General features: G+C 40.0%; 1 protein-coding gene across 3 annotated transcripts in view; it reads left to right on the top strand.

Annotated features, from left to right (window-relative positions):
• LOC140726163 (catenin alpha-2) overlaps positions 1-26531 on the top strand; it is an 817330-nt gene that overhangs the window by 493010 nt on the left and 297789 nt on the right. For all 3 annotated transcript variants that reach the window (XM_073042154.1, XM_073042153.1, XM_073042155.1), the window contains 2 exons: positions 939-1095; positions 7013-7213. In XM_073042154.1, the coding sequence (XP_072898255.1) occupies positions 939-1095; positions 7013-7213 (358 nt within the window). The remainder of the gene's footprint in view (positions 1-938; positions 1096-7012; positions 7214-26531) is intronic.

Here is a 26531-nt window from a genome sequence, read left to right as displayed (position 1 = left end):
CAGCACAATAATCTTAGTTATGCAGACTTGCAACTTAATTGGAAAACACAGGATGCCCACAAGGTCACAAAGCTTTAGCAACACACTTGTAATGCAAAATTTTCTTCTACACCCTCCTACATAGCCCTCTACTTTTCTAACCTCCATGTGGCTAGAGCTTTTTAAATGGCCCTAATGTATCTTTGTTTTGGCTGTGCAACTTATTGTCTGCCTGCACTGCATTTTCTCTGTGACTCTAACAATTTATTTTGCATTCTATTATTGTTTCACCTTAAATTACCTCAGTGCACTGTTGTGGTGAAATAATCTGTATGTAAAACAATTTTTTCCAATGTATCTCATTATATGTGACGGTAATAATCCAATTTAATTTACCAGCTGAAGCCTGTACTTTCATTCATTCCACACAATGCTTGCTGTACCCTGAAAATCAGAATTTATCGATCACTTGAGATAAAGTAGAATGCCCATCTATTTCTTTATTTTCCTTTTAGAAGAACCAATATGTGCAGCTAAAATTACATACCTAGATTTATTTGCATATTAGCTCATGTACAGATGCTGAATAACAAATGCAGCAAGAAATGAAAATCTCAAACTTAAAGATATACCAGTCCACAAGAGGATAAAGTAGCCAGGAATAATTCTTATGTGCTGCATATTGGTCAGGATTGTTCATCATTAAGCAGTGCAAGATGATGTGTTATACATTGGTGATACACCCTCTGTTCAGTCACAGAATGGCTATGATTAAAGACTAGGGATATTTTCCCTTGGGCTATGACTCTTGCAGTTAGGAGTCTTAAGAAAGTGATGCAGACCAAAAGCTGGAGCTTGTCTCACCTCTTTTTTTTGCATCTCTGTGAGAGAAATGGTTGGAGATTACTATGGTTCTATGACTTATTCTGGCTAATGACTGAGTGCACTTCTTCCTTCAGGTAATTAATGCAGCGTTAACCCTGGCTGCTAGGCCTCAGAGTAAAGTTGCCCAAGATAACATGGATGTCTTCAAAGACCAATGGGAGAAGCAAGTGCGAGTCCTGACTGAGGCTGTTGATGACATCACTTCTGTTGATGACTTCCTGGCTGTCTCAGGTATAGTAAGAGGCAAATGAGCCATAAGAACTAACTGGGTACCTAAGGTCATTAAGCTGCCTAGTTTTGGTCCGCCATTAGAAATTAAAGCCACTGTCTTGAAATTAGGATAAAATGTCCATTTATATAGTACTTTTCACTTAACATAACATCCCATGGTCCTTCACAGGTGCAATTATCCAACAAAATTTGATACCAAGTTATCTAAGAAAATATAAGGGCATGCACTAAAGACTTAATTATGGAGTCTCACAATTCTTTTCCCTCCAGAGAAGTTGCTCAACCTGGTGAGTTTCTCCAGCATTTTGTGCATGCTGCTGAAGATTTTCAGCATCTGCTGGATTTCTTGTGTCCTTCAGCAGCTTGTTGGTTGCTTCACTCTTATGTCACTTACTATAGTCTTCTACTATAGTTATCAAATTACTAACTTTTACAAAAGTCATTCTTTCAGAACCTGAGTTTTCATCTTTTCAAGTGTATCTCATTGTGCCCTGAATTCACACACCCTGACAACTGCCTGGTGATTGAGTAACAGTTGACATGGTGCCTACCTTAATATCTGAAAGGAAGCAGAGAAGCAGATGAACAAAAACGGCCTACCTTTTGCTTTTTGATTTTTTGCTGTCACCTCTGGAGATGTATTTGCAAACATCCCACTGCAGAATGTTTCAATTCTCTTAATATGTAATGGCCGATTCCCTCATCATGGTGGAAACCCCATAGGATGCTAGTAACCTTGAACAATAAGATGGGTTACAGTCACAGAAGTCAAAAAGAAGAGTCCAGATGATAGTCCAGGAAACCTAGCCCATTTCTTCTATTACTCTTATTTTGGGTTCTCCCTCTCTGTTTGCAGATCCCAATTAATCACATAATCTGATCACTTTTATTTATGCTTCATGAGTTTCAGTAGCTTATTTACAAATATACCCAGATCTGCTTTCTGATGTATCTTATAATGTGGAGAACATTTTTATGTTTCCAAGTCTTTTATTTATCTCTTACTCTCTGTTTACCTGTCCAGTTTGTCAACTTCATGTACTGGTTTGCCTTTTCTGGATTGTTTAAAGCCCCACATGCCAGTACCATTCGTTTGGGGTCTGGCTCAGAATCAATGTGAGTGACCACTGTAGTAATGCTGTAACACACCACCAATGTACTCTCTGGAAATCAGTATGGCTGTTAAATATGAGTTTCTCTGATTTAGGCACATTCCAGTCAATTTCAGAAACGTGCCTCCCATTTCACATGGCATGGTGCAATATCAAAAGCTGTGTTGAAATGTAAATATATCGTAGAAACATAGCAAACTTACAGCACAATACTGGCCCTGCGGCCCACAAAGCTGTGCCAAACATGTCCTTATCTTAGAAATTACCTAGTGTTACCCATAGCCCTCTATTTTTCTGAGTTCCATGTACCTGTCCAGGAGTCTCTTAAAAGACCCTATCATGTCCACCTCCACTACTGTAGCCAGCAGCCCATTCCACACATTCACCACTTTCTGCATAAAAGAACTTAATGCTGACATCTCCTCTGTACCTACTTCCAAGCACCTTAAAACTGTGCCCTCTTGTACTAGCTGGGAAAAAGCCTCTGACAATCCACACTATCAATGCCTCTCATCATCTTATACACCTCTATCAGGTCACCTCTCATCCTCCATTTCTCCAAGGAGAAAAGGCCGAGTTCACTCAACCTATTCTCATAAGGTATGCTCCCCAGTCCAGGCAACATCCTTGTAAATCTCCCCTGCACCCTTTCTATGCTTTCCACATCCTTCCTATAGTGAGGTGACCAGAAATAAGCACAGTACTCCAAGTGGGGTCTGGCCAGGGTCCTATATAGCTCCAACATTACGTCTCGGCTCTTAAACTCAATCCCACGATTGATGAAGGCCAATGCACCGTATGCTTTCTTAACCACAGAGTCAACCTGTGCGGCAGCTTTGAGAGTCCTATGGACTCGGACCCCAAGATGCCTCTGATCCTCCACACTGCCAAGAGTCTTACAACTAATACTACATTCTGCCATCATATTTGACCTACCAAAATGAACCACCTCACACTTATCTGGGTTGAACTCCATCTGCCACTTCTCAGCCCAGTTTTGCATCCTATCCTGTCACACTGTAACCTCTGACAGCCCTCCACACTATCCACAACTCCCCAAACCTTTGTGTCATCAGCAAATTTACTAACCCATCCCTCCCTGTATTATTATTTCTCTGTCATGATGACTTTGCGTAGATCATAGCTGTATTACTTGAGCTCCTATTGGTTACTGGCAACATAAGCTCTGTCTCGTGCTGTCAGTGCTGCCCACATGGAACTGTTGATCTAGGGTTTCTGGTTTGAAAAGACCCTGATCGATTTTTGGGGGACAACTTCCTCGATCCACTTCCAGATGAAGCTTGTGGCCCCATGTATGAACTCGGAGACATCCTCATCATGAAAGACATTCCAGTTGACGTAATCAAAGCAGTCCTGTAGCCTGGAGACCAATTGATCGGACCAGCAGTGGGCGGTTTTATCAATGGCTGCCTCTGTACATACTGGTGAAAAAAGCACAACAGTGCCTATTTCACCTCAGATGGTTGAAGAAATTTGGTATGAGTCCCCGAATCCTAAGGATTTCTACAGGGGGCACAATTGAGAGCATCCTGATTGGCTGCATCACTGCCTAGTATGGGAACTGTACTTCCCTCAATTGCAGGGATCTGCAGAGCCCAGCACATCTGCAGTTGTGAACTTCCCACTATTCAGGACGTTAACAGAGACAGGCGCAGAAAAAGGGTTCGAAGGATTGTTGGAGACCTGAGTCACCCTAACCACAAACTGTTCTAGCTGCTGCCATCTGAGAAAGGGTACCGGAGCATTAAAGCCAGGACCACAGGTTCCGGACAGGTTCTTCCACCAGACCATCAAACTGATTAATTCATGCTGATATAATTCTACTTCTATGCTATATTGACTGTCCTGTTGTACATACTATTTACTACTGCTATTTCTTACAAATTACTATAAATTGCACATTTAGACAGAGACGTAACATAAAGATTTTCACTCTTCATGTATGTGAAGGATGTAAGAAATAAAGTCAATTCAATGCAGTTCAACCATCCAGACATCTGCAATCATATAGTTTCCTTGATCAGTGGTTCAAATAACATATCAGGTTTCCACTTGCATTGATCCAGTTATAGGTTTCCCAATTTGTTCATGATAGATTGGAATGACCTTTAACAACTCCATTTGCTATTTTGTTGCAATGTTATTGGTATCACCTATTCTAATTTCTAACCTAAAAATTATGAAAGCCATTGATAGCTTATTAGGCCAGCAAGGAGGAGGAATATCTTTCATTAGTATCCATTGAGATTTTTCTTCATCTACTATGAGGCAGAATGCCAATATTTGACAAGAAGTTACACTTATTTCATTCATATTCATTCTGGAAACATTGGAATCTACGTCAAGATTTGTTTTACAGTCCCTTCTTGCCCAAACAGAGTAGTTTACTGTTCTGTGTCAGTGTCAATTCCCCTAATCTTTCCTCAATGTCAAACCAATTCCTCAGTTCATGCACAGCTGCCTTTTGAAAGTTAGCATTGAATTTGTATCCACTGCCCTTTCAAGCAAAACCTTCCAAGTAACAATAGCTCAGGACATCCAAATGGATTGTACTGAAATTTGTTTGTTACACCACCTAAAAAAGTGTAATGTTAACTGAAATAGTTTTGAAAGCAAAGTATTACTACATTTGTTGGAATCAGCCCGAGGATTACCAGTATGGGAACAGTTCTGAAATTCCTTTGTGAATGTAAAGTTTAGAAATAACTGGTTACAATTCTCTTTGTTCAAATTAAGCTAACTTGAGCTGTTGGCTTGCATAAGAAACTAGCCATTGACTACAGCATACCGGAGAGCACCTTTTACTTCTGTACCTGCTTACTTGTATCTCAATCTTCTTCTATTCATTGCCAGGTCATGTGGCAATTCCAGCTTGTCCTGAGCCGACGGCTTGATATATTTTGTATGTAACCCTTCAGCTTTTCACCATTCATGGCTAATGTACCCTTAAGGTTGTTGTAACCAGCTGAGGTAGTGGGGATAAGCTCCCACTATCTATTAAACGCTCCAGTGTCATGCATCTCAAATAGCCTCTGACAACCAAGTCCAGCTCCTGGCCTTCACATGGCTTAGTGACTAAGCCCAATAGAACTATTTCTACTGACAGGAGAAAGGGCAAAGGCTGATTACTGACAACATAAAATCAGTTGCTTCAGGCAGATGGGGTTCATCAGCCGTGGTTGGCAGCTCATCTAGGAGAAGGAGAACTCTGATCTCAAACCTCCGCTGCCTTGTGGCTATACCCACTCATGAGGAAAGCTTCAGGAATACAGTAAACCCCAAGGGAAAATCCGGGGTTTACAAGCATCCAAGGGTCTCTAAGGTAGTCTACATTGAGCTCAACGTAGAATGGCTCCACCCATGACTCCTGCAGTGCTAAATTGTATCAGTCTCTGCTGTTCCTTTGGATTCACCAGCTGTGTGGAGAGCGGGAGCCTGCTGCATGGGTAACTGCTTGCCCTCCATATCGTACTGCACTGGATTGCGTATCAGGTAGACAGTTGGGATGAAACATCCACTGTCAACCCCAGCCAAAGGACAGTCTTAATGTTGAAAGAGTTCACAGACTTGAATGGAAGTAATGTTTTTTTTAATTTTGATTGAGGTCCATGTTTTAAATAGATTCATGTGAAAAACTATTATCTTCAGTAAATTTAAATATAAAAAGACAAAGAAAGAATTATTTAAAACTATTTCAACCACTTTTAATCCAGAGCCCAAAACCAAATTTACGCTTCCAGACCACTCTTCTAGAGCACACCACTGTGCAAGTGTGGCCTCAAGTGTGATTGGACCCATGTATCTACAAGAGGTTAGCACAGAAGGTAGCCTTAAGGTGCACATCAGATCAAGTATGACCCAGCTGAACAAAAAGAAGATTCTCCCTTACTCACAGAGGTGATCTCCTTGCTCCTTATATCAGCTGCCTTGCTTTCATCTGCTAATGTCATACGAACACAGTAACACTTCTCAAGATCCCTTTCAGAATCAAGTTGAATATCACTGACATATGTTGCGAAATTTATTAACTTAGTGGCAGCAGTACAGTGTAAAACATGATGATATTGAAAAAAAAGTAAATCAATTGCACGAAGTATATGTGTGTGTGTGTATATATATATATATATATATATATATATAAAGAATAATTAAATTTTAAATAATGCAAAAGTAGAAAGAAAAAATGTGACATAGTGTTCATGGGTTCAATGTCCATTTAGGAATCAGATGGCAGAGGGTAAGAAGCTGTTCCTGAATTGCTGAGTGTGTGTCTTCAGCCTTCTTTACCTCCTTCCTGATGGTAACAATAAGAAGAGGGCATATCCTGGATGATAACGGTCCTTAGTAAAGAACGCCATCTTTTTGACAAATGTCTTGGATACTACAGAGGCTAGTACCCAAGATGGAGCTGACTAAGTTTCCAATTCTCTGTAGCTTCTTTTGATCCCGTGCAGTAGCCTTCCCATACTAGACAGTGATGCAGCCTGTCAGAATGCTGTCCACGGTATATCTTCTTCCAGGTGTTGCTTCATGCTCCTTTGAAACAAAGTTTTGACTTGTTCTCATTTCACCATATTTGGCTTTATTAGTAATTGCACTTGGATTATTTAGTGTGGAAAGTGTGATGATTTTGTATGCTCAGTCATATATGTAATAATTGAATGGAATAGTAACCCCTGTTTTGATTTTGTTAATCCTCTGATCACACCAACCTCACAACACCTTATACTCATTGAAGTCAGCCTAATCTTAAAACCTTCAATGCCTTCCTTTAATTTTTTCAGAAAACCATATTCTGGAAGATGTGAACAAATGCGTCATAGCTCTCCAGGAAGGTGACGTGGACACACTCGATAGAACCGCTGGAGCAATTCGAGGGCGAGCAGCACGAGTTATTCACATTATCAGTGCTGAAATGGAAAACTACGAGCCTGGAGTGTACACTGAGAAAGTGATGGAGTCCACCAAGTTACTCTCAGAAACTGGTAGGGGTTATAGCTCAAATTTTGTCTTATACTTCATTTTTAATTCATTTCAGATTAACTCCTAAGTAGCTCAAAACCATTTACTTTCAGCTCCTTTGTAATTTAAATGTATTTTTGTTCATTGATGTAAATAAGTGTGAGTTTAATGACCACTCAGTGATTTTTATATGTAGCCCTCAATAAACCTCAGGCTCGCTCAGCTCGTTCTCGTCTAGGGGGAGCAGCCTTCGGCCCCGCCAAACTGGGTAATCAGCTGGTGTGGATGCTGTGTGATGTCCCCGCCTCGCCAAATAACAGACAGTACATCATATGCGATTAAATGATTACACTTCATAGATCTTATTGGAACTACGCACAGTGAGCCCTCCTTATCCATGAGCAATTGGTTCCGGGACCCCTCGCGGATACCAAAATTCGCGAATGCTCAAGACCCCTATTCAACCTGTCTCAATGCGGTGGTCGTTAGGACTCAGCGGAACCCCAGACCTTATTTAACCTGTTTCAGTGCGGTGGACATTAGGACCCAGCAGCAGAGATCTGAATCCGCAGTGTTTCTGTTCACGAAAACAAACACGATAACGATTGAAAATAAAGTGGAAATAATAAAGCGATTGGAAAGAGGTGAAATGCCATCGGTCATTGCAAAAGCGCTAGGCTACGTTGGTCAACGATCGGAATAATTTTAAAGGATAAAGTGAGAAAGGCTCTGCCCCGATGAAAGTTACAATTATTACTAAGCAACACAGTGATTAATTATTGGGTTTTGGGGTTTTGAGTTTTTGATCCTCCACATCAACCCGGCACGGTGGAGACCGCACTTGGCAGGGGTCTGCCACTGGTTCGAATTCTGTTCCCGAGCACGGCGCTGAAACATACATTCTTAAGTGTTGTATATGCATAGAAAGGTAAAATATATGCTATATGTGAAGACAAACATTTGTCTAACTGATGCTAAATAATACCGGATGTACCTGTTCCGACTTACTTAGTAAGAGAACTTCCGATTTTTTTTCGATCCCGATCCACGATAACCTTCGCACATCCTCCCGTATACTTTAAATCATCTCCAGATTACATATAATACCTAATACAATGTAAATGCTATGTATAATAGTTGTTATACTGCATTGTTTAGAGAATAATGACAAGAAAAAAAAGTCTGTACATGCTCGAACAACAAGTGCAGGAAGAGAACTTCCGGGTTTTCGTGATTCGCGGTTGGTTGCATTCGCGCATATGGAATTTGCGGATAAGGAGGGCTGACTGTACTTAATAGAGATACAATATAAAAGGAAAATGTAAACGGCATCAAACTTATCAAAGTTCAACCTCTTTGTGCGCAACAGTTGGAGCTCAATTAACGGAGTTTTCTTTCCACCATTCGATCCTCTCCGACCTCCTCGACTCGCCACCTTGGACCAATCACGGTGGTCGAAGAAACGCTCCACACAAGTCTGTCCTCGTCTCCTCTCCTCGCTGAAGACCCTGGGCCTCGGACTCCCGCTCGGGGTCCGTCCTGTTGCCCAGTTTACAGCATCACGTCTCCTCTCTCTGTCCCCATCGTGCCTTCTCCCCAAAGCCCGCGGAAACAATAGCTTACAGACACACAAGAAAGAATAGCATCTATCCCAATTGGTTAGCAAATGAATACAATTCTTGTTATCAGTAATTATAACCCAAATAAACTGTGAGAGAGAAGCACTTTCTCAGCAGTTAACATAACAAAGAAGTCAATTTATTAGCCTTAGCAGTAACATAAAAGAAGAAACCCCTTACATATGCTTTAGCTTTCCACAGGGAGAAGGTAGGAGAAAGGAGAAATAAATCAGCCATGGTGGAATGGCAAAGCAGACAAAATGAGCTGATGGCCTAATTCTACTACTAAGTCTTAATGGCCTTATGGTTTTTGTTTTTGGGTTGAAGTAGTCCCATCGTTCATCTCAACAGAAAGGCTTACTGTATGAAGCACCATCTGCATAGCCAAGACATTGTAAAATGTATTGCAGCCAGTCAAGTATCAGACAACTGTGGTGTTTTTAAACTACCACAAGAGCAGTCAACACTACAGCGTTCATGCATAGATGATAGGGAACAGCAGTTCTTCTGTCTTTTCCCTAGATCATCCTACAAAATAACTTCCATACAGTTAAAATAGTTATGGCTGGACATACTGCATAAGAATGGGTTCTGAGTTTTGGACATCAAGCAATGAATCTTTAACTGCAAGATACCAAGCCCCTCACCTGCTCATCCAGCCCTGCTGGGTCCAGTTGAAACTTCCATCCATAGTGACCTCCTAGAGTCTGGGTTGAAATCTCTCTTGTTAGAGTCGCTTATTCCCTGGCACTTGTCTTACAAGCATGTTACTGGCAACTTATCAGCGTATGAATCCCCTTGATCATTCTGGCATGGGCTCTTTGCTGTATTTGCTGCTGACCTGGAAATAGTTAAAAACATTGTACAATGCACAATTTGACTCTGTGATGGATGTAAGGTTATGCATGAAGCCAAGCTGCCCTGGTGAAACCCAGACTGAGAACTGGTGAGCTGGCCTGTTGCATGCAGTAGCATTCTTTTAGACCTTTACCTCAATTTCCTAGGCTCAGAAAATCAGGATGTGCATTTATAAATTTCCACGAGGTAAATAACAGTTAGATTTTGGAAAAGAGATCCAGATAGCAGTACACAGGCCAAAGGGAAAGGAAACAGAGAGGTATAATCAAGCATACAAATGTGCTCAGAAAGTTTTACAGGCTGAAGGAGTTTTCAGGATGGATAAAGGTTGTGAAGTCCAATCTGAGGCCTGGTAAATAGGTGCTGAGAGATGGTAGAAGTGACAGCAGACACATTTTGTCATCTATTGCTAAATTCTGTGGTCTCAGGTAAGCGGTAATATCTTATGGAGAGCAAGAATATACTGTAAATTTCCATGAGGAAACAGCAGAATGAAATTAAAAAGAAGCTGAAAATACTCAGCACGTTGAGCAGTCTCTGGGGAAAGAGATAAAGAATAAGTGTTATGCATTCAGATCAATAACCTTTCATTGGAATGCAATCTGAGCTGTATGTTTTTAGTATTTTCTGTTTTCACTTTCAGTTCTCCTGCATATTCTATGCTTATTTTGGATACTTTGCATCCATAATATTTGTTTTTGATATAAGAGAGCAAAGCTCCCTTTGGACTACCTCAAAAATGAATCTTAATCATTGTCTTAGGACACAAAGAACTGCAACCTTCAATATTTTTTCTTCATTTCCTGCAAGTACTTGTATTAAATTCTCCAATTATGACTGGCAATGTGCATTGGTCCTAGAGCTGGTTCACAAGAATGATCTCAGGAATGTAAGTCTTAACACCTGAGAAGCAGTTGATGGCTCTGAGATTGTATTCAATGGAGTTGAGAAAGATGAGGGAGGATCTTATGGAAACTAAATGATCTGAAAGATTTAGATCCTCCCTGGAGTGTAGAATTCTCAGAATAAAGGATGGTACTATTAGAACAGAGTTGTGGAGAAGTTTCTTCAGCAAGAAGATGTCAAATCTGAGGGATTCACTCCCGTGGAGGGGAGACCAAGTCCTTGAATGACAAACATTAATAGGATCTTGATTAAAGGTTCATTTTATTATCAAAGTATATATGCAGAATAAAACTCTGAGATTTGTCTTCTCCAGATAGCCATGAAATACAGAAAAACCATGTAAGTCTTTGAAAGAAAAGACATCAGCCTCCCCTGCATGAAAAAGAAACAAGAAATTGCAAACCCTAAACCCCCAACCCTTCCCTCGCACAAAAACTAACAAATCACTCGCCCGAAAAACAGCAGCTAGAACATCAAATCCCAAACCCCAACCCCCTTCCTCACAAGAAGTTAACATTTCACCCACAAGGAAAAACATCAGTGAGCATCAGTGACAATAACATCGAACCCCCTCTTTTGCATACAAAAAACTAACAGATCCCCACAACAAGAACATCAGACCCCAAATCCCCAACCCCTCCCTCGCACATAAACTAGCATATCACCCCCCACAAGGACATCAAGTACCCAAACCCCAACCTGTCAATCTGCAACCGGAAAGAAGATGCAATATGAAAGAGTAGACAAATATGCCAAGGGACCTAATCCTGCTCCCATATTTTTGTTTCGTTGGTAGTAAATTGAAGGATTACAGAGAAATAAAAAGGGGAATTTATTGAAAGGGGTTCATCTTTTGAGGGTAGGCAAAGACACAATAGACCAATTGGCCTCTTCCTTTGTTGCAATAGTTAAGCAAGGCCCATTTCTTTTAGCAGAAGGGTCAAAAACCATGTGTCAAAGATTTAAAGTAACTGACAGAAGTAAAGATAAAATAAGGAACAAAGGATGTTTCACCTGGAGGATGGCAGAGGATCCAAAATTCACAGTCTAAAGAAAAGGTAGAGATAGAATCCTTCAATATATTTAGAGAGCACATGGATACATACTTGAAGATTCGTGGCCTGCAGTGTCGTGGACCTAGTGGAGGAAGGTAGCTATATTTTGACAAGTGCAGACATGGACAAAAAGTTGTCTTCTCACCTTAAGTTTTATAAAGATTTTGGAACTTGACCATCTGATGAATCTCACAGTTGATCCTAAGCAGCTTGCAGTAAAAGTGAAGCTCAGTTTATTTTCCAACATTGACCTTCAAGAATGAAACACTTCCTAGACACAGTTCTGAAACTGACTTACTGAATGCAGATGGAACTCCTCAACTGTAACAGGTGAGCCTGACTGACAGGCAGCCTGGTTTAAAACGAAATAACTTGCCAGGTGCTTGAAAATTTAAATCTCTCTCTTCACTCCACTGAGCTGAAATTTGGAGACTCTGTAGCTGATTGACCTACTGTGCATTATTTATACTAGTTACAGAAACAAGTTTCTTTAACATAGTGCATTTAGTGTGGAGACATACCGAAAGAATTACTTGCTTAAAAGTCATTGAACATCATTCCTGCAGGTGACCCTCAACTGTGTATTAGCTGTAGTTATGTAAATTCACAGCAAATATGTTAGAATGACACTAAGAAAAGAAGAATCAAAAATCAGCTATCAATTTATTCCCAGTAGATTGTGCAGTAAACTGTACAATATCCAAAAGTATAAAGTATTTTACTGTCTACTGTGCTATCAAATATTTGATGGTTATGAAATGTAATTTCAGTTAATAATCAGAAATTTGAAAGAGTGAAGGCAGTGTTTGTCTTCAATACCCATGACCAGATTGTCATTAAAAACTCTCTGGTTCATTAATACACTCCTTAACCATATACAGTATGTCCTCTATACATCATGTTCTTTATACATTAACAGCGCATAGATGATGTCTCCTCGTATGCTGAGAAAGCATTTGCAAATGAATTGCCAAGATCACAGAACTCATCCCAACCATACATAACTCCAAATGTACAGCAATATAGAACATTGAACATTACAGGCCCTTTGACCCACAGTGTTGTGCCAACCATGTAACCTAACATCTTAAATATTCTTAAAAATGGCCCAGCGAGCTACTCTGTTCAGGGATGAGAAATAAATCCTGCCTGTACAAGTAGTACCTACAATACAAATATCTAAAAATTAATAAATATTAGCTTTATTTGTCACATGTACATCAAAACATCCAGTAAAATGCATTGTTTTCATCAACGACCAGTACAGTCTGAGGATGTTCTGGTGACAGTCTACAAGTGTTACCATGTTTCCAAGCAGCCACATGGCATGTCCACAACTTACTAATCCTAACCCTTATGTCTTTGGGATGTGGAAGAAAACCAGAGAATCCGGAGGAACTTCATAGCGAGAAGGTACCAACTCCTTACAGAGAGCAGTAGAATTGAACCCAGGTCACTGACTCTTTTCTAGCTTTATGCTGCTGTGGTATTGTAGTTATGAATCTTACATAGTAGAGAACATTGACTGTTTGTATCTCCACAGATGCTGCCTGGCCTGCTGAGATCTTACAGCATTTTCTCTTTTTATTTCAGATTTTGACATCTGCATTTTTAAAAATTTCAATTACATAAGTCTTCTTGGGTCCTCAAACCCCAACTTTATCTCTTCCATCAATTACAAACAATGCCTCCTCCTCCTCCCCCTCTCCACTCCCACCCAACTCCTCATGACTACAAGGCATATCTTCCCTACTAAACTCTCACAGCCAGAATTATACTTCAGCTGTGAAATTAGACTTCCTTGTGCATGAACAATTCCTTAGGTACTTCTACTGACAAAAGTTGGTTGCTGGCTTACCTTCCCTGGTGTGGATCACTTACAAGGCACTTTAACTTAAAGGGCTTTGTAGGTTTGTATAATCCTTGTAATATTACTTATAATTTAATTTTAGGATTAGTATTGTCCTGAATACGTTTTATTTGCAGGTGTGGAGAATTTCTGTCAGAATAATTTTCTTCAATGAAATGCTTTTACCAGGAGCACACTGCATTTCCTGGTTGGCTGAGATAAATCATACCATAACACAATATTGGTGCTCTGACGCAAGGAGGAATTGCTGTCCATTGTTGAGATCTATTAAGCCATTGCAGGGGACAAGGCTCTAAGCTAAATCAGCCTCTGCATCGCTGACACCTTTTCCTGCTGTTTCTTCTGAAGACACTTTCCTGGTATGATCGATCGTAACGCATTCTATAGTCTGTGTTACACTCCTCTGCTCTCAGTAATTTATTGCTTTTTGGATGCAGTGGTGTAAAGAGTGATGTAATAAAGAGTCAGCTTGCTTTAATGCAATCTGTCAAGCTTTTTCGGTGTAAAGGATGCAAGAGCATTGAAAGGATGGTGTCTATGTTACTGGCAAACTCTCATGTGATGCCAGAATGCTGTGTGTTTGAGTGAGGAAACTGTGGAAAAAACATGGGAATTTGCAATAAATATTTGTGTAAAAAGACTCTGAGCCAGCTCAGCAGGTTCATGTTGGGAAAATTAATTTGTAATGAATCCCTGGAAATCATAAAGAAAAATAAAGAGAGGCTTTCTGCAGGGTCTTGTCTGACTTCAGAATGTGGCAAATGGTGTTAAAAGTCTATTCACTGCAGGAAGGCAGGAACCAATTGTACTCTGCAAGCTTGCACAGACAGGAGAGTGAAGCAGGATTTTTAGTACTCCAGAAGTTAGTTAAAGCAGATAACAAAGTGCTTGTCTTCTGGGAATCATGTAAACAGCTGTATGACAACTTAGCGTATTTTTTGATAGATCAATAAAAACAACATTCAACCTTCTCACCTTCTCACTCAAACCTTCTTTCTTCAAAAGATTCTCTAATTTTATCTCAGTGATCATCTCTGGAGATTTCTGTTCTTCTATTGATTGTGGAAGTATATTGGACAATGGCCAATAGAGAAACTATTATTAAATAGAATAGATATTTGGATTAGGCAACACTTAATTAAACATGTGTATTAGTGAAAATGTTAATCTCTGTATATCCTGAAGCAGACAAACCTCAAGGATGCTCCCATAAAGTACAGGAGCCTGTACACGAAGAGGTAAGTAACCAAAAAACATCAGAATTTATAGCTAAAAACCGTAAGGATATGTCACCAAAAACTAAAGAATCTGAAGCAGAAAAGCACAATACTGTCCACCTGAACTCAAATGAATATATACCCAGAAAATAGGAGCACACACTCAGAAATTACAGGGATATTACGAGGAGGCACAGGATTCTATACAGAAAACGATAAGTACATACAATACATCTTAAACTGAACAAGTCGATACAGAACCCACAGAGGTCACACTTGAATCATTGGAGTACAGTATGTAACCAGAAATAACTTTCATGTGCATCAAAACCAGACGATTGTATTCCCTGAATTTCTGACTACATTTATCCCAGAGTTTAATTTAGATTTAGAGATACGGCACAGTAACAGGCCCTTCTGACCCAAAGAGCCCGAGCTGCCCAGTTATACCCATATGACCAATTAACCTACTAATCTGTATATCCTTGGAAAGTTTGAGTAGACCGGAAAACGCAGAGGAAACCCAACTACATCAGCTGAGGTAAAACCAAAGTTAAGGTGTGCTGAGGAGAAAGCATGCCAACACTTGGAGTCTCACAGAAAGACAAGTTGAAGTTGTTTAAGCTCAATTATTCCAACCCCAGAATATCATGATTGGAGTTCCTGAAGACAATTTCCTTGTCCAACTTCTATGATTGCTTTATAAACAATCTTACTTCCAACAAGGTCAGAAGTAGAAATGTTCACAAACGACTGTGTAATTTTCAGATAAAGGAAGTAATTTATCCCACATGCAATAAGACCAACAGATATTTAGAAATGAGCTGTTAAGTAGCAAGTCATGCCACAAAGTGCAAGACGGTGACCATTTTCAACAAAGATAAGTCCAACAACCTACTAGTAATTAGTATGATAGGATGGACTCTTGACCTGACAATCCACTTTGCTATGATCATTCACTTTATTGTTTACCTACAGTACAGTTTCCCTGTGGCTGTTACACTTTACTTGACATTGTAATTATTTTACCTTGTTCTACCACAATGCAGTACATAATGATTTGTCCTGTATGTACAGTGCGCAAGTCAAACTTTTCACTGTTTCTTGGTACATGTGACAATAATAGCCAATATCAATACCAAGTCCCCTAACATCCTCCCATAAATGTTCTAGTGTTATACTTGAGCAGAATTCAACTAAATCAGTCAAGTGCAGTCGAGAAGCTGGTTATTCTACAGTGAGTGACTCACCTTCTGACACATTTAAATCTTTCTATCACCTGTGACAGAAGTTAGTAGCATGATGACAAATTCTCCAATAATAAAGTTGGTGGTGTTGTGGATAACATAAATGGTTGTTGTGGGTTACAGCAGGACACTGATAGGATGCTGAACTGGGCTAAGAAGTGGCAAATGGAGTTCAACCCATAAAAGTCTGAAGTGATGCACTTTTGAAGGTCAAACTTCAAGGCAGAGCACAAGGTTAATAGCAGGATTCTTAGCAATACAGGGGAACAATTGAATATTGGGGTCCATAGATCTTTCAAAGTTGCTTTGCAAGTTAAGAAGGCATATGAAGCGTTGGCCTTCGTTAGGCAGGAGACTGAGTTAAGACAAGGCAATGTTGCATCTCTGAAAAACTCTGGCTAGACCACACTTGGATTATTGTGTTCATTTCTGATCATCTCATTATAGGAAGGATGTTGAAGCTTTAGAGAGGGTGCAAAGGAGATTTACCAGGATGCTGTCTGGATTTGAAAGTACATCTGAGGTTAGTGGCTGGAATATACTTTGTGAACCATATAGGGAGGACATTAATAGACTTACTGATTGCATCACTAGCTACATCAACTTCTGTGTGGACACTGTAATACCATCAAGGACTGTTCACTGCTTCCCTCAACAAGCCATGGGTCACCAGTGATCTAAAGGATCTTCTCAACCACAAAAAAGAGAGCCTTTCGATTTGGAGACAGGGAGGAATTGAAACATGCAGAGGGAACTAAAGTAGAAGATCAAAGTAGCTAAAGAGGAATACAGGAAAGAGCTGGAGAACAAGCTTGGGCAGAGTAGCACATGGGAGGTGTGGAGAGGCATGAAGAACATCACCGGCTTCAAGCAGCCTAGCTGTAGAGCGTTAGAATGAAACCGTGAATGAGCTAATGAGTTAAACCAATTCTTCAATAGGTTTGACAACTGCCCTCCTTTCAACTCCCCCCTCTGCACACCAGTCCTAGTACAGAAGCACCCAATGTTCCCTCAGCACATATCCCTTCCCTCCTCCCTCTTCCAATTCGACACGTGGATGAACGACACATGCTACAAGAGTCTAAAACCCTCCTTCCTTGCCAGTTCCTACAATCCACACCGCTATTAGGCTCTATAATGAGTTAACCTTTAGCCAGAATTGGAGATTCCTGGAGGTATGTTGCCTCCTGGGTGCCAGGGTCCAGGATATCTTGGATTGAGTCCACAGCGTTCTTAAGTGGGAAGGTAAACAGAAGGAAGTCGTGGCCAATGAAGGTACCAATAATATGAGTAGGATGAGTGACAAGGTTCAGCATAGAGAGTTCAGCGAGTTAGGTGCTAAGTTAAAGGGCAGGACCTCCAGGGTTGTGATCTCAGGATTGCTACCCATGCCATGTGCAAGTGAGGTCAGAACAAGAAGATTATACAGTTTAATACATGGCTAAGGAGTTGGTGTAGGAGGGAGGGCATAAGATTTTTGGATTATTGGGCACTCTTCCAGGGAAGGTGGGACCTGTACAGAATGGACGGTTTGCATCTGAATAGAAGGGGTACTAATATCCTAGTGGGAAGGTTTGTTAATGCTGCAAGGTAGGGTTTAAACTAAAGCTGCAGGGGGTGGGAACCAGAGAGCCAGAACAGTTAGTGGAGAGATTGTGGAGGCAGATGGTGGTAATGACCTCAGACCTCAGCATGGTGCGACTAGTGTTCTGAGCTGCATATTGTAGGAGAGGCAGATGATACTGCTGAAGATCAAACTGCTTACAAACAGAGGCAATATGTACTGAGGAGAGACTGTTGATAGGATGAGTTGCAACATAAAAGGCAGAGAAAATTGAAAAGGGTGAATACAGGACTGAAGATGTTATATTTGAATGCAAGCAGTATACAGAATAAGGTAAATAAATTTATAGCACAGATGCAGATGGGCAAGTATGATGCAGTTGTCATCAGTGAATCATGCGTGAAAGAAGATTACAACTGGGAGCTAATGTCCAGGGATACGTATTGTATCGAAAGGACAGGTAGGAAGACAAAGGGAGCGGCGTTGCTCTGTTGGTAAAAAATTAAATCAAATCATTAGAAAGTGGTGAAATAGGGTCAGAAGGTGTTGAATTATTGTCAATAGAGCTAAGGAACTGCAAGGATAATGAGAGTTGTATATAGTCCCCCAAACAGTACTAAGGATGTGGTCTCCTAGTTACAATGGGAGATAGAACATGCATGTCATTGGAAGCATTTAATAGGTATGGGAGCTTGTTCCCATTACCACCTCTGGCTATAACAACTTTAGATACATAACGTGAAAAAGAGAGGCAAGAGTGGATTTCGGACCACTGGAAAATGAGACTGGAGAGGTAGTAATGTGGTACAGGGAAATACTGAATGAACTGAATAAGTATTTTGCATCTGTCTTAACTGTGGAAGACACTAGCCATATGACGGAAGTTCCAGACGTCAGGGGTCTTGAAGTGTGTGGAGTTACCATTTCTAGAGAAAAGCTTCTTGGGAAACTCAAAGGTCCAAAAGTGCATGTCACATGGACCCCAGGGTTCTGAAAGAGATGGCTGAAGAGCTTGTGGAGGCATTAGTAATGATCTTTCAAGAATCACTAGCTTTTGGAATGGTTCCGGAGACTGGAAAATTGCAAATATTCTTTCAGTCTTCAAGAAGACAGAGAGGCAGAAGAAAGGAATTATAGGGCAGTTATTCTGATCTCAGTGGTTGGGAAGATGTTGGAGTCATTTATTAAGGAAGAGGTCTCAGGGTACTTGGAGGCAAGTGATAAAATAAGCCATAGTCACCATGATTTACTCAAGGGAAAATCTTGCCTGACAAATCTGTTGGCATTCTTTGAAGAAATAACAAGCGGGATATACAAAGGAGAATCGGTTAATGATGTGCACTTAGATTTTCAGAAGATCTTTGACAAGGTGCCGCACATGAGGCTGCTTAACAAGCTACAAGCCCATGGCATTATAGGAAAGATTCTAGCATGGAGAAAGCAGTGGCTGATTAGCAGGAGGCAAAGTAGGAATAAAGGGAGCTTTTACTGGTTGGTTGCTGATGTCTTGAGGTATTCCACAGGGGTCTGTGCTGGGATTGATTCTTCTTACATTATATGTCAATGATTTGGATGATGGAATTGATGGCTTTTTTGTAAAGTTTGCAGATGATATGAAGATGGGTGGAGGGGCAGGTTGTTTTGAGGAAGTAGAGAAGCCTTTTAGACTTAAGTAGATTAAGAGAATGGGCAGTGAAATGACAGACAGAATATAGTGTTGGGAAGTATTTCAGTCGGGTAGACGAAATGAAAAGGTTGACTATTTTCTAAATAGAGAGAAAATACAAATAGGGAGGCTCAAAGTGACATGGGAGTCCTTGTGCAGGATTCCCTAAAGGTTAATTTGCATGTTTAGTCTATGGTGAGGAAGGCAAATGTGATAGTAGCATTCGTTTCAAGAGGACTAGAATATAAAAACAAGGATGTAATATTGACATTTTATAAAACATTGGTGAGATCTTACTTAGAGTATTGTGAGCAGTTTTGGACTGCTTATCTAGGAAAGGATCTGCTGAAACTGGAGAGGGTTCAAAGGAGATTCATGAAAATGATTCCAGAATTGAATGGCTTGTCATATGAAGAGTGTTTGATGGCTCTGGACCTGTATACACTGGAATTCAGAAGAATGAGAGGTGACCTCATTGTAACCTATCAAATGGTGGGTGATAGGCCTTGAGAGAGTGGATGTGGAGAATATGTTTCCAGATGGCACAGCCTCAGAATAGTGGGCTGCCCTTTTAGAATGGAGATGAGGAGGAATTTCTTTAGCCAGAGAGTGGTGAATCTGTGGAATTCTTTGCCGCAACTATCTGTGGAGGTCAAGTCTTTATTTATATTTAAGGCTGTGGTTGATAGATGCTTGATTAGTCAGGGCATGACGGGGTATGGGGACAAGGCAGGAGTTTGGAGCTGAAAGGAAAATTGGATCATCCATGATGAAATGGCAGAGCATACTCAAAGGGTCAAATGGCCCAATTTAGCCCCTGTATCTTATGGTCTTATGTTCCAACTCTCAAGAAACTGAAGAGCATCCAAGACAAGCTGCCTATTTGAATAGCAAACCACTTACCACAAGTTGACAAGTTGTAACATTTCAATTGCCATGTTGCTTCAGGCTTCTGTGCCACTATAACTTTCTCACATTGTTAAGATCTTCTATTTTATAACAATCTAACTCCAACAAACAAAATCAAAATATGAAGACCTCATCAGCTTTATGCTAGCATTTATAAAACCAAAGACGTGGCAAAAGAATCCAAATAGATTTTTTTCTCCGTCTTACTGGCACTGGGGCCACTTTCATTCCAGCACTCTATTTGAATCCATATTGCAGAAAATGTCCTTGTGCCCTTAATCAATACATGGTTTAAGATCCCAGATTGCAGTTCACATCTATGGTTGATTGTGTACTGTGCAGATTGTTCTTAATAACTTCAATAGATAAAGTATAATCAGCTGCAGTTACAACTCAATCTTCACCTGCCAACTGAGATAATATGGAGATCAGAGAGGTTTCTCAGTGATTTAAAAGGAAGTGTCAGCTCTCTATATATATTTTTATTTCTCTCTGAGATTATGTGAGACTGGAGTGTTTTGATTCCAGTTCACATTATGAAAAGAGACGAGATAGGCAAGAAGTTTCCCTAGTGGAGTCTAGTTCCTTGTGTTTCTGAATAAAGAGTGAAATTCACCACAGATGTCCAATCATAAAGCATTAAAATTGGAAAAGATGATAATTATTTTGAGTCCACATCTGCTTTAGTATCATAGCTCAAAACAGCCATAGAACAATGATACTGAAGGAGATAGTTGACACGACATGCTCTGGCAATGTCAGGACCCAAGTGCGGAGGAAAGAGAGACTCCCATGTAGAAACAGTGATCAGAGTATATTCAGAATAATTCCAACAGAACATCAGTAGCTTGGCTGAATAACACCATGAGACATAACATTCTCAAAACTACAACCCTGCAATTAGTACTAATCAGCTGTCCGCTTAAATAATCCAAGCAACAAGGAATCCCCAAGCCTATCAATATAAATTTAACAAGTTTAAACTTGTTATAGCACCAGGAGACTGCTTTACTAAGAGAGTGTTGAGAAAGAGCTTGAGAAAAGAAAAACACAAGAAACTCTAAATGATTAACGACTCTCGTTAAACCAATTCAGGTGCTCTATAAACCTAGGAGCCCAATGCTGTCCAGCACCCCACACAAACCGGAAGAGCTCATTGCACTGAGTGGGCACTTTACACCTCGTTAAAGCAAATAGCTAATCATCATTTGGTAGCAACTAAATGCAGAAAAGCATGAGACGTAGTCGTTTTCATTTGCTGCTCAAAGTAAACATCAGAATGGGGAAGAAATGTGACCTGAGTGACTTTGATCCTAATGCATGGAATGATTGCAGGTGGCTAAAGTAATGGTTTGAGAATCACAGAAATTGCTGGGCCCCTGGGATTTTCACACACAACAGTCTCTGCAGTTTGCAGAGAATGGTACAAAAAACAGTATAAACATTCCAGCAAGTAGCAGCTCTGATGGCAAAAATGCTTTATGTATGAGCTCAGAAGAGAATGGCCAGACTAGTTTCAATGGACAAGAAAGTGACAGTAACGCAAATAACCACATGTTATAACAGTGGTGTGCAGAAGAGCATCTCAGAACACACAGCATATCGAACTTTAAAAGTGGATGGAGTACAGCAGCAGAAGACCACAAACAACACTCAGAAGCCACTTTATTAGGTACAGCAGATTCCTAATAAAGAGGCTACTGAGTGTATTTTAGAGCTGTAAAGAACATAAATTTTTACAGCACCAGTGATCACTGATTGCCACTGTGTGTAAGGAGCTTGTATATTCTCCCTATTCACCACATGGGTTTCCTCTGCATTCCTCCCACATCCCAAAGGTGTACAGATTAGGGTTAGTAAATTGTGGGCCTGATTTGTTGTCACTGGAAGCATGGCGACACTTACATGCTGGCCCCACCACCACTCTTACTGATTTGATCTGATGCAAACAATGCACTTCACTGCATGTTTCAATGTTTTGATGTACCTATGACAAATTTAGCTAATCTTTATCTGGTCTGTGGCACAACATTTGTTAGGCTCGTGTCCTACTGTAAAAGCTATATTATCAGTAAGTCAGTTGAGCTTCCACATAGATTTACACCTGGTATTCTGATTTACACAAAGGATACATGGAATTTTGAGCTGCAACAAAATTCCAGATGCTGAATACCATTTTTGACAAAGGTGAATCAACAGTGCATCTAAACATCATCCTCTTCAGCAATTACATGCAAATTTTCAGTGGTTTTATCTCCATTGGTTCAAGGTTCCAGATCCACAGATTCAAGGGAACAACATCAGCTGCAAGAACTTCACAAAGTCAACCACCATCCTGAACTGGACATCTATCACCATGCTTTCTGTTTCAAAATCATGTAACTCTAGCACTTAAAATAAAGAGACTTTCACCATGGAAACTCCATCAATCTACAGTCTCCCTCTCAAGAGCAGGATCACCAGTAATTCCTTGGATGCAATACTTCAGTAATTTCTACTTAAGTATCCCGTAAAGGACTCTTCAGCCACCTCAGAATCCATAATATTAGATTGGAAACAAATCATCCTCAACGTCAAGGAGTTGCTTAACTGAACGAAGAACTACTCTCTCTTCCGATAGTGAGGGATTTTCATGAAGGAAGAAATTTCTTCCTTGCACAGGTTTAGCAGAACACATTACAGCACCAGTGATCAGAGTTCAATTCTCACCACGGTCCTTAGGGAGTCCTCATGACTGCATGGTTTTCTCCCACATTTCAAAGATTTGCATATTAAGGTGAGTAAATTGTGAACATACTATGTTGGTGCTGGAAGCATGGCAACATTTGCGATCTAGAAATGACACATTTCACTGTATATTTCAGTGTACATGTGACAAAAAAGCTAATCTTTAACAGATTAAAGATCTTTATCTTTAATCTTTTTGGCCTTATCTTGATGTAATTTGATCGGCAACATATGGCACAATCTCATGAGAATAATTAAAATATTATAAATGTTTGTTGAAACAAGAACTCTTTTTGCTTCAGTAACAGAAGCAGCACAGCAGTACGTTATAGGATAAGGTTCATGAGTCTGGATGAAGCAATGGAATAAAAGCAAAATAGGAAGTATCTTTTTCAGAACATAATGTGAAAGTTAATCTGCATTCAACTTTAGCTTCCTTTACATTGAATAGCTGGATTACCGAACTCTCTCTGCGATGGAGCTATACCAAACGCAGATGTCAGCTTTCTAATACTAATGCAAACAATTGTATTTAATTTGAATGGAAACACCTCTACCACCCAGAACATACTCATTTCTCATTGCTCCTATCAGGAAGAAGGTACAGGAGCCTCAGAACTCACACCAACAGGTTCAAGAACAGTTATTACCCCTCAACCATCGGCCTCTTGAACCAAAGGAGATAGCTTCACTCATCTTACTTGTCCCATCATTGAAGTGTTCCCACATCCTCTGGACTTGCTTTCAAGAAATGTCATGTTCTCGATATTTATTGCGTATTTATTTGTTGTTATTATTTTTTTCTTTCAGTATTTGCACACTTTGTTTTTTTTTTGCACACTAGTTGAATGCCCAAGTTAGTGTGGTCTTTCATTTATTTTGTTATGGTTATTATTCTGTGGATTTACTGAGTATTCCCACAAGGAAGTGAATATCAGAGTTGTATATGGTGACATATATGCACTTGATAATAAATTTACTTTTAACTTTATTCCCCAAGTAAAGCAAAATATTTGATAACTAGTCAGTTTGGCTGATGGCCTGAAATGAATGGTTTTGGTATCTCATCCTGGAGATACAAGGGGTGATTGATATGTACATGGCCTAAGGTAGAAGGAGTCAATTTTAGAAACCTAGCACATTTATTTTTCAATACAGTTCCCTCCTACATTTACACACTTAGTTCAGCGGTCGTGGAGCATACAGATCTTGGACCTCCAGGAAGTGTCCACAGCAGGGGTGAGTGATAAGTTGGTGGCCTAAGGTAGAAGGAGAAAAGTTATTAACTTCAAACTTTCTGTCTAATCACTCAAAGAGTTGACCTGCATGTGCATGTAACAAGAGCTGTATAACTCATCACCTTCTACCTTAGGCCACAAACATATCAATCACCCCTCGTATGTAGCTACTTCTATAGATGCACAGCGGTGTGTAGCCAGACTGGTTGCATTATGGTCTGGTCTGGAAACACTAATACCCAAGAATAGAAAAACCTACAAAAAGTAGTAGATACAGCCTAGTACATCACTGGAAATGCCCTCCCCACATTGAGTACATCTGCAAGGAGCACTACTATAAGAAAACAGCATCCATCGTCAAGGACTTCCACCATACTAGCTATGCTGTCTTCTCACTGGTGTCATGAGGAAGGAGATACAGGAGCCTCAAGTTCAACTCCTCCAGGTTCAGGAACAGTTATTGCCCTCCAATCATCAAGCTCCTGAACCAATGTGGATAACTTCACTCACCCCAACACTGAACTGATTCCACAATCTAGGGACTCATTTTCGACTCTTCATCTCATGTTCTGATATTTATTTATTTGTTTGTTTGTATGTTTGTTTATTATCATTTCTTTTTGTAGAGTTTGGTGTCTTTTACACACCAGTTGTCCACCCTGCTGGTGTGGACTTTCATTGATTCTATTATGGTTATTAGATTTATTGAATATGCCCCCCAAGAAAATGAATCTCAGGGTTATATATGTACTTTGATACCAAATTTACTTGAAATATGGTCAGTGCAGATTTGGTGGGCCAAAGGGCTAGCATTTTAATGCTCCTTGTCTTTCTACAGTTGTGGTCTGAAGTTGTCCAGCATATATTGTTGCTGTTAGGATTGAGTACCGATTCAGTCCATATGAGAAAGGAGTACTCTTCCTTTTATACCCTTCATGTTATAACATATCCTGTACAGTTTCTGCAGTTCATTATGCCTAGCTGTTGAACTGCCATCAGGAAAACCTGTACACCATTAAGCGACTTGCAAAAGGGATGTCAATAAAGAGGAAACAATTTGCTTTACATCTTCCCTTTGAGGTTTGTTAAGAAACTGACATTGACCTATTACTAGGTTTTATAGCTATAATTGCCCATCTTTTGTAGTTTTTTTTTCTACAAATGGTTCAGATTGAAGGTGTGCACAGAGCTTTGGTACCAGTATTTAATTACCTGTGGTGTGCTTGCTGAGTTCTGAGTTAGCAATGGTAGAGTCAGTAATTAGTATTCTCTGTGGTGCTCCTCAAGATTAGGGAGCGATGTCAACTTTGGAAGTAGAATATAATTTATTTCAGGTACCCACTGTCAAGTATTCTCAAGATGCATACTTGCAACAATCTACTTCACTCCAAGATTTTAACTACAACATATTTTATTCCTTGCAACACTATTCCTTAGCCAATAAAGGAGATTGCCAATTACTGAACAATTTCAGTGTTTACATGTCTCGTCTGATTGCTGGGGCATTCTATCAAGTGCACTGGGAGGTCAATAGAATAGTCAGCACATGGAAGGCTGGAGTGTTCTCTTTGGAACAGAGAAGTTTATTCAGAACTTTTTTAAAAGTGGTAAGGACTTTGATGAAGTGAAACTGTTTAAACTGCCAATAACCAAAACACTGAATTGAGATAATTAGCAAAAGAACCAAGTTTGAGATTATTTATTGCAAATTGCTGCAATCTGAAATGTATCGTCTGAAGCAAATTCAATATCAGCTTTCAAAAAGGAATGGGATTAAACAGATACATTTGGAGACAAAAGAGTGTGAGGCAATGAGACAACTCTTTCATAAAGCCATCACAGAAAGACCAATAGCACCATAATTGTGTAAATTAATCAGTTTGTCAATTATCACACCAGGAATTGCAACAGATAACTCATCTGAAACAACCATTCTGGTGCTGGCTGTCATTTCTTGTAAAGTTGCTAAAATAAAAGGATGAAATAAACTAAAGCGCCTCAGATCTTTGATTTTGAATTGCTGTTTGATTTGTAGCAGCAAGCATCAAAGCACTGCACCTGCCAGAATTAGTAATGACATAGGAGGAAGTAACATAATCAATATGTCCAACAGAGAAATCATGATGGTAGCATTTTGAAAACTGGTGTTGGCTTTGTGGTGATTTTAGTCATTATTGTGTTCTAAGGGACCCACCTGACAATGACACTAGTGCAATTATTTGTTTCTTTATTTGCTTGTTTAGAGATACTGTGCGCAACTAGCCCTCCCAGCCCAACAAGCTGCACCACCCAGCAACTCACCAATTTAACACTAGCCTAATCACAGGACAATTACCCTACTAACCGATACATCTTTTGACTGAGGGAGGAAACCAGAGCTTTTGGAGAAACTCACAGGGAGGATGTACAAACTCCTTACAGACGGTGCACAGAAGCTAGCTCTATCAGCAAAACCCTATTTCACC

The sequence above is a fragment of the Hemitrygon akajei genome, chromosome 4 (genome assembly GCF_048418815.1).
Source record: "Hemitrygon akajei chromosome 4, sHemAka1.3, whole genome shotgun sequence".
Taxonomy (NCBI): Eukaryota; Metazoa; Chordata; class Chondrichthyes; order Myliobatiformes; family Dasyatidae; genus Hemitrygon; species Hemitrygon akajei.
This window is presented reverse-complemented; position numbering and strand designations above follow the sequence as displayed.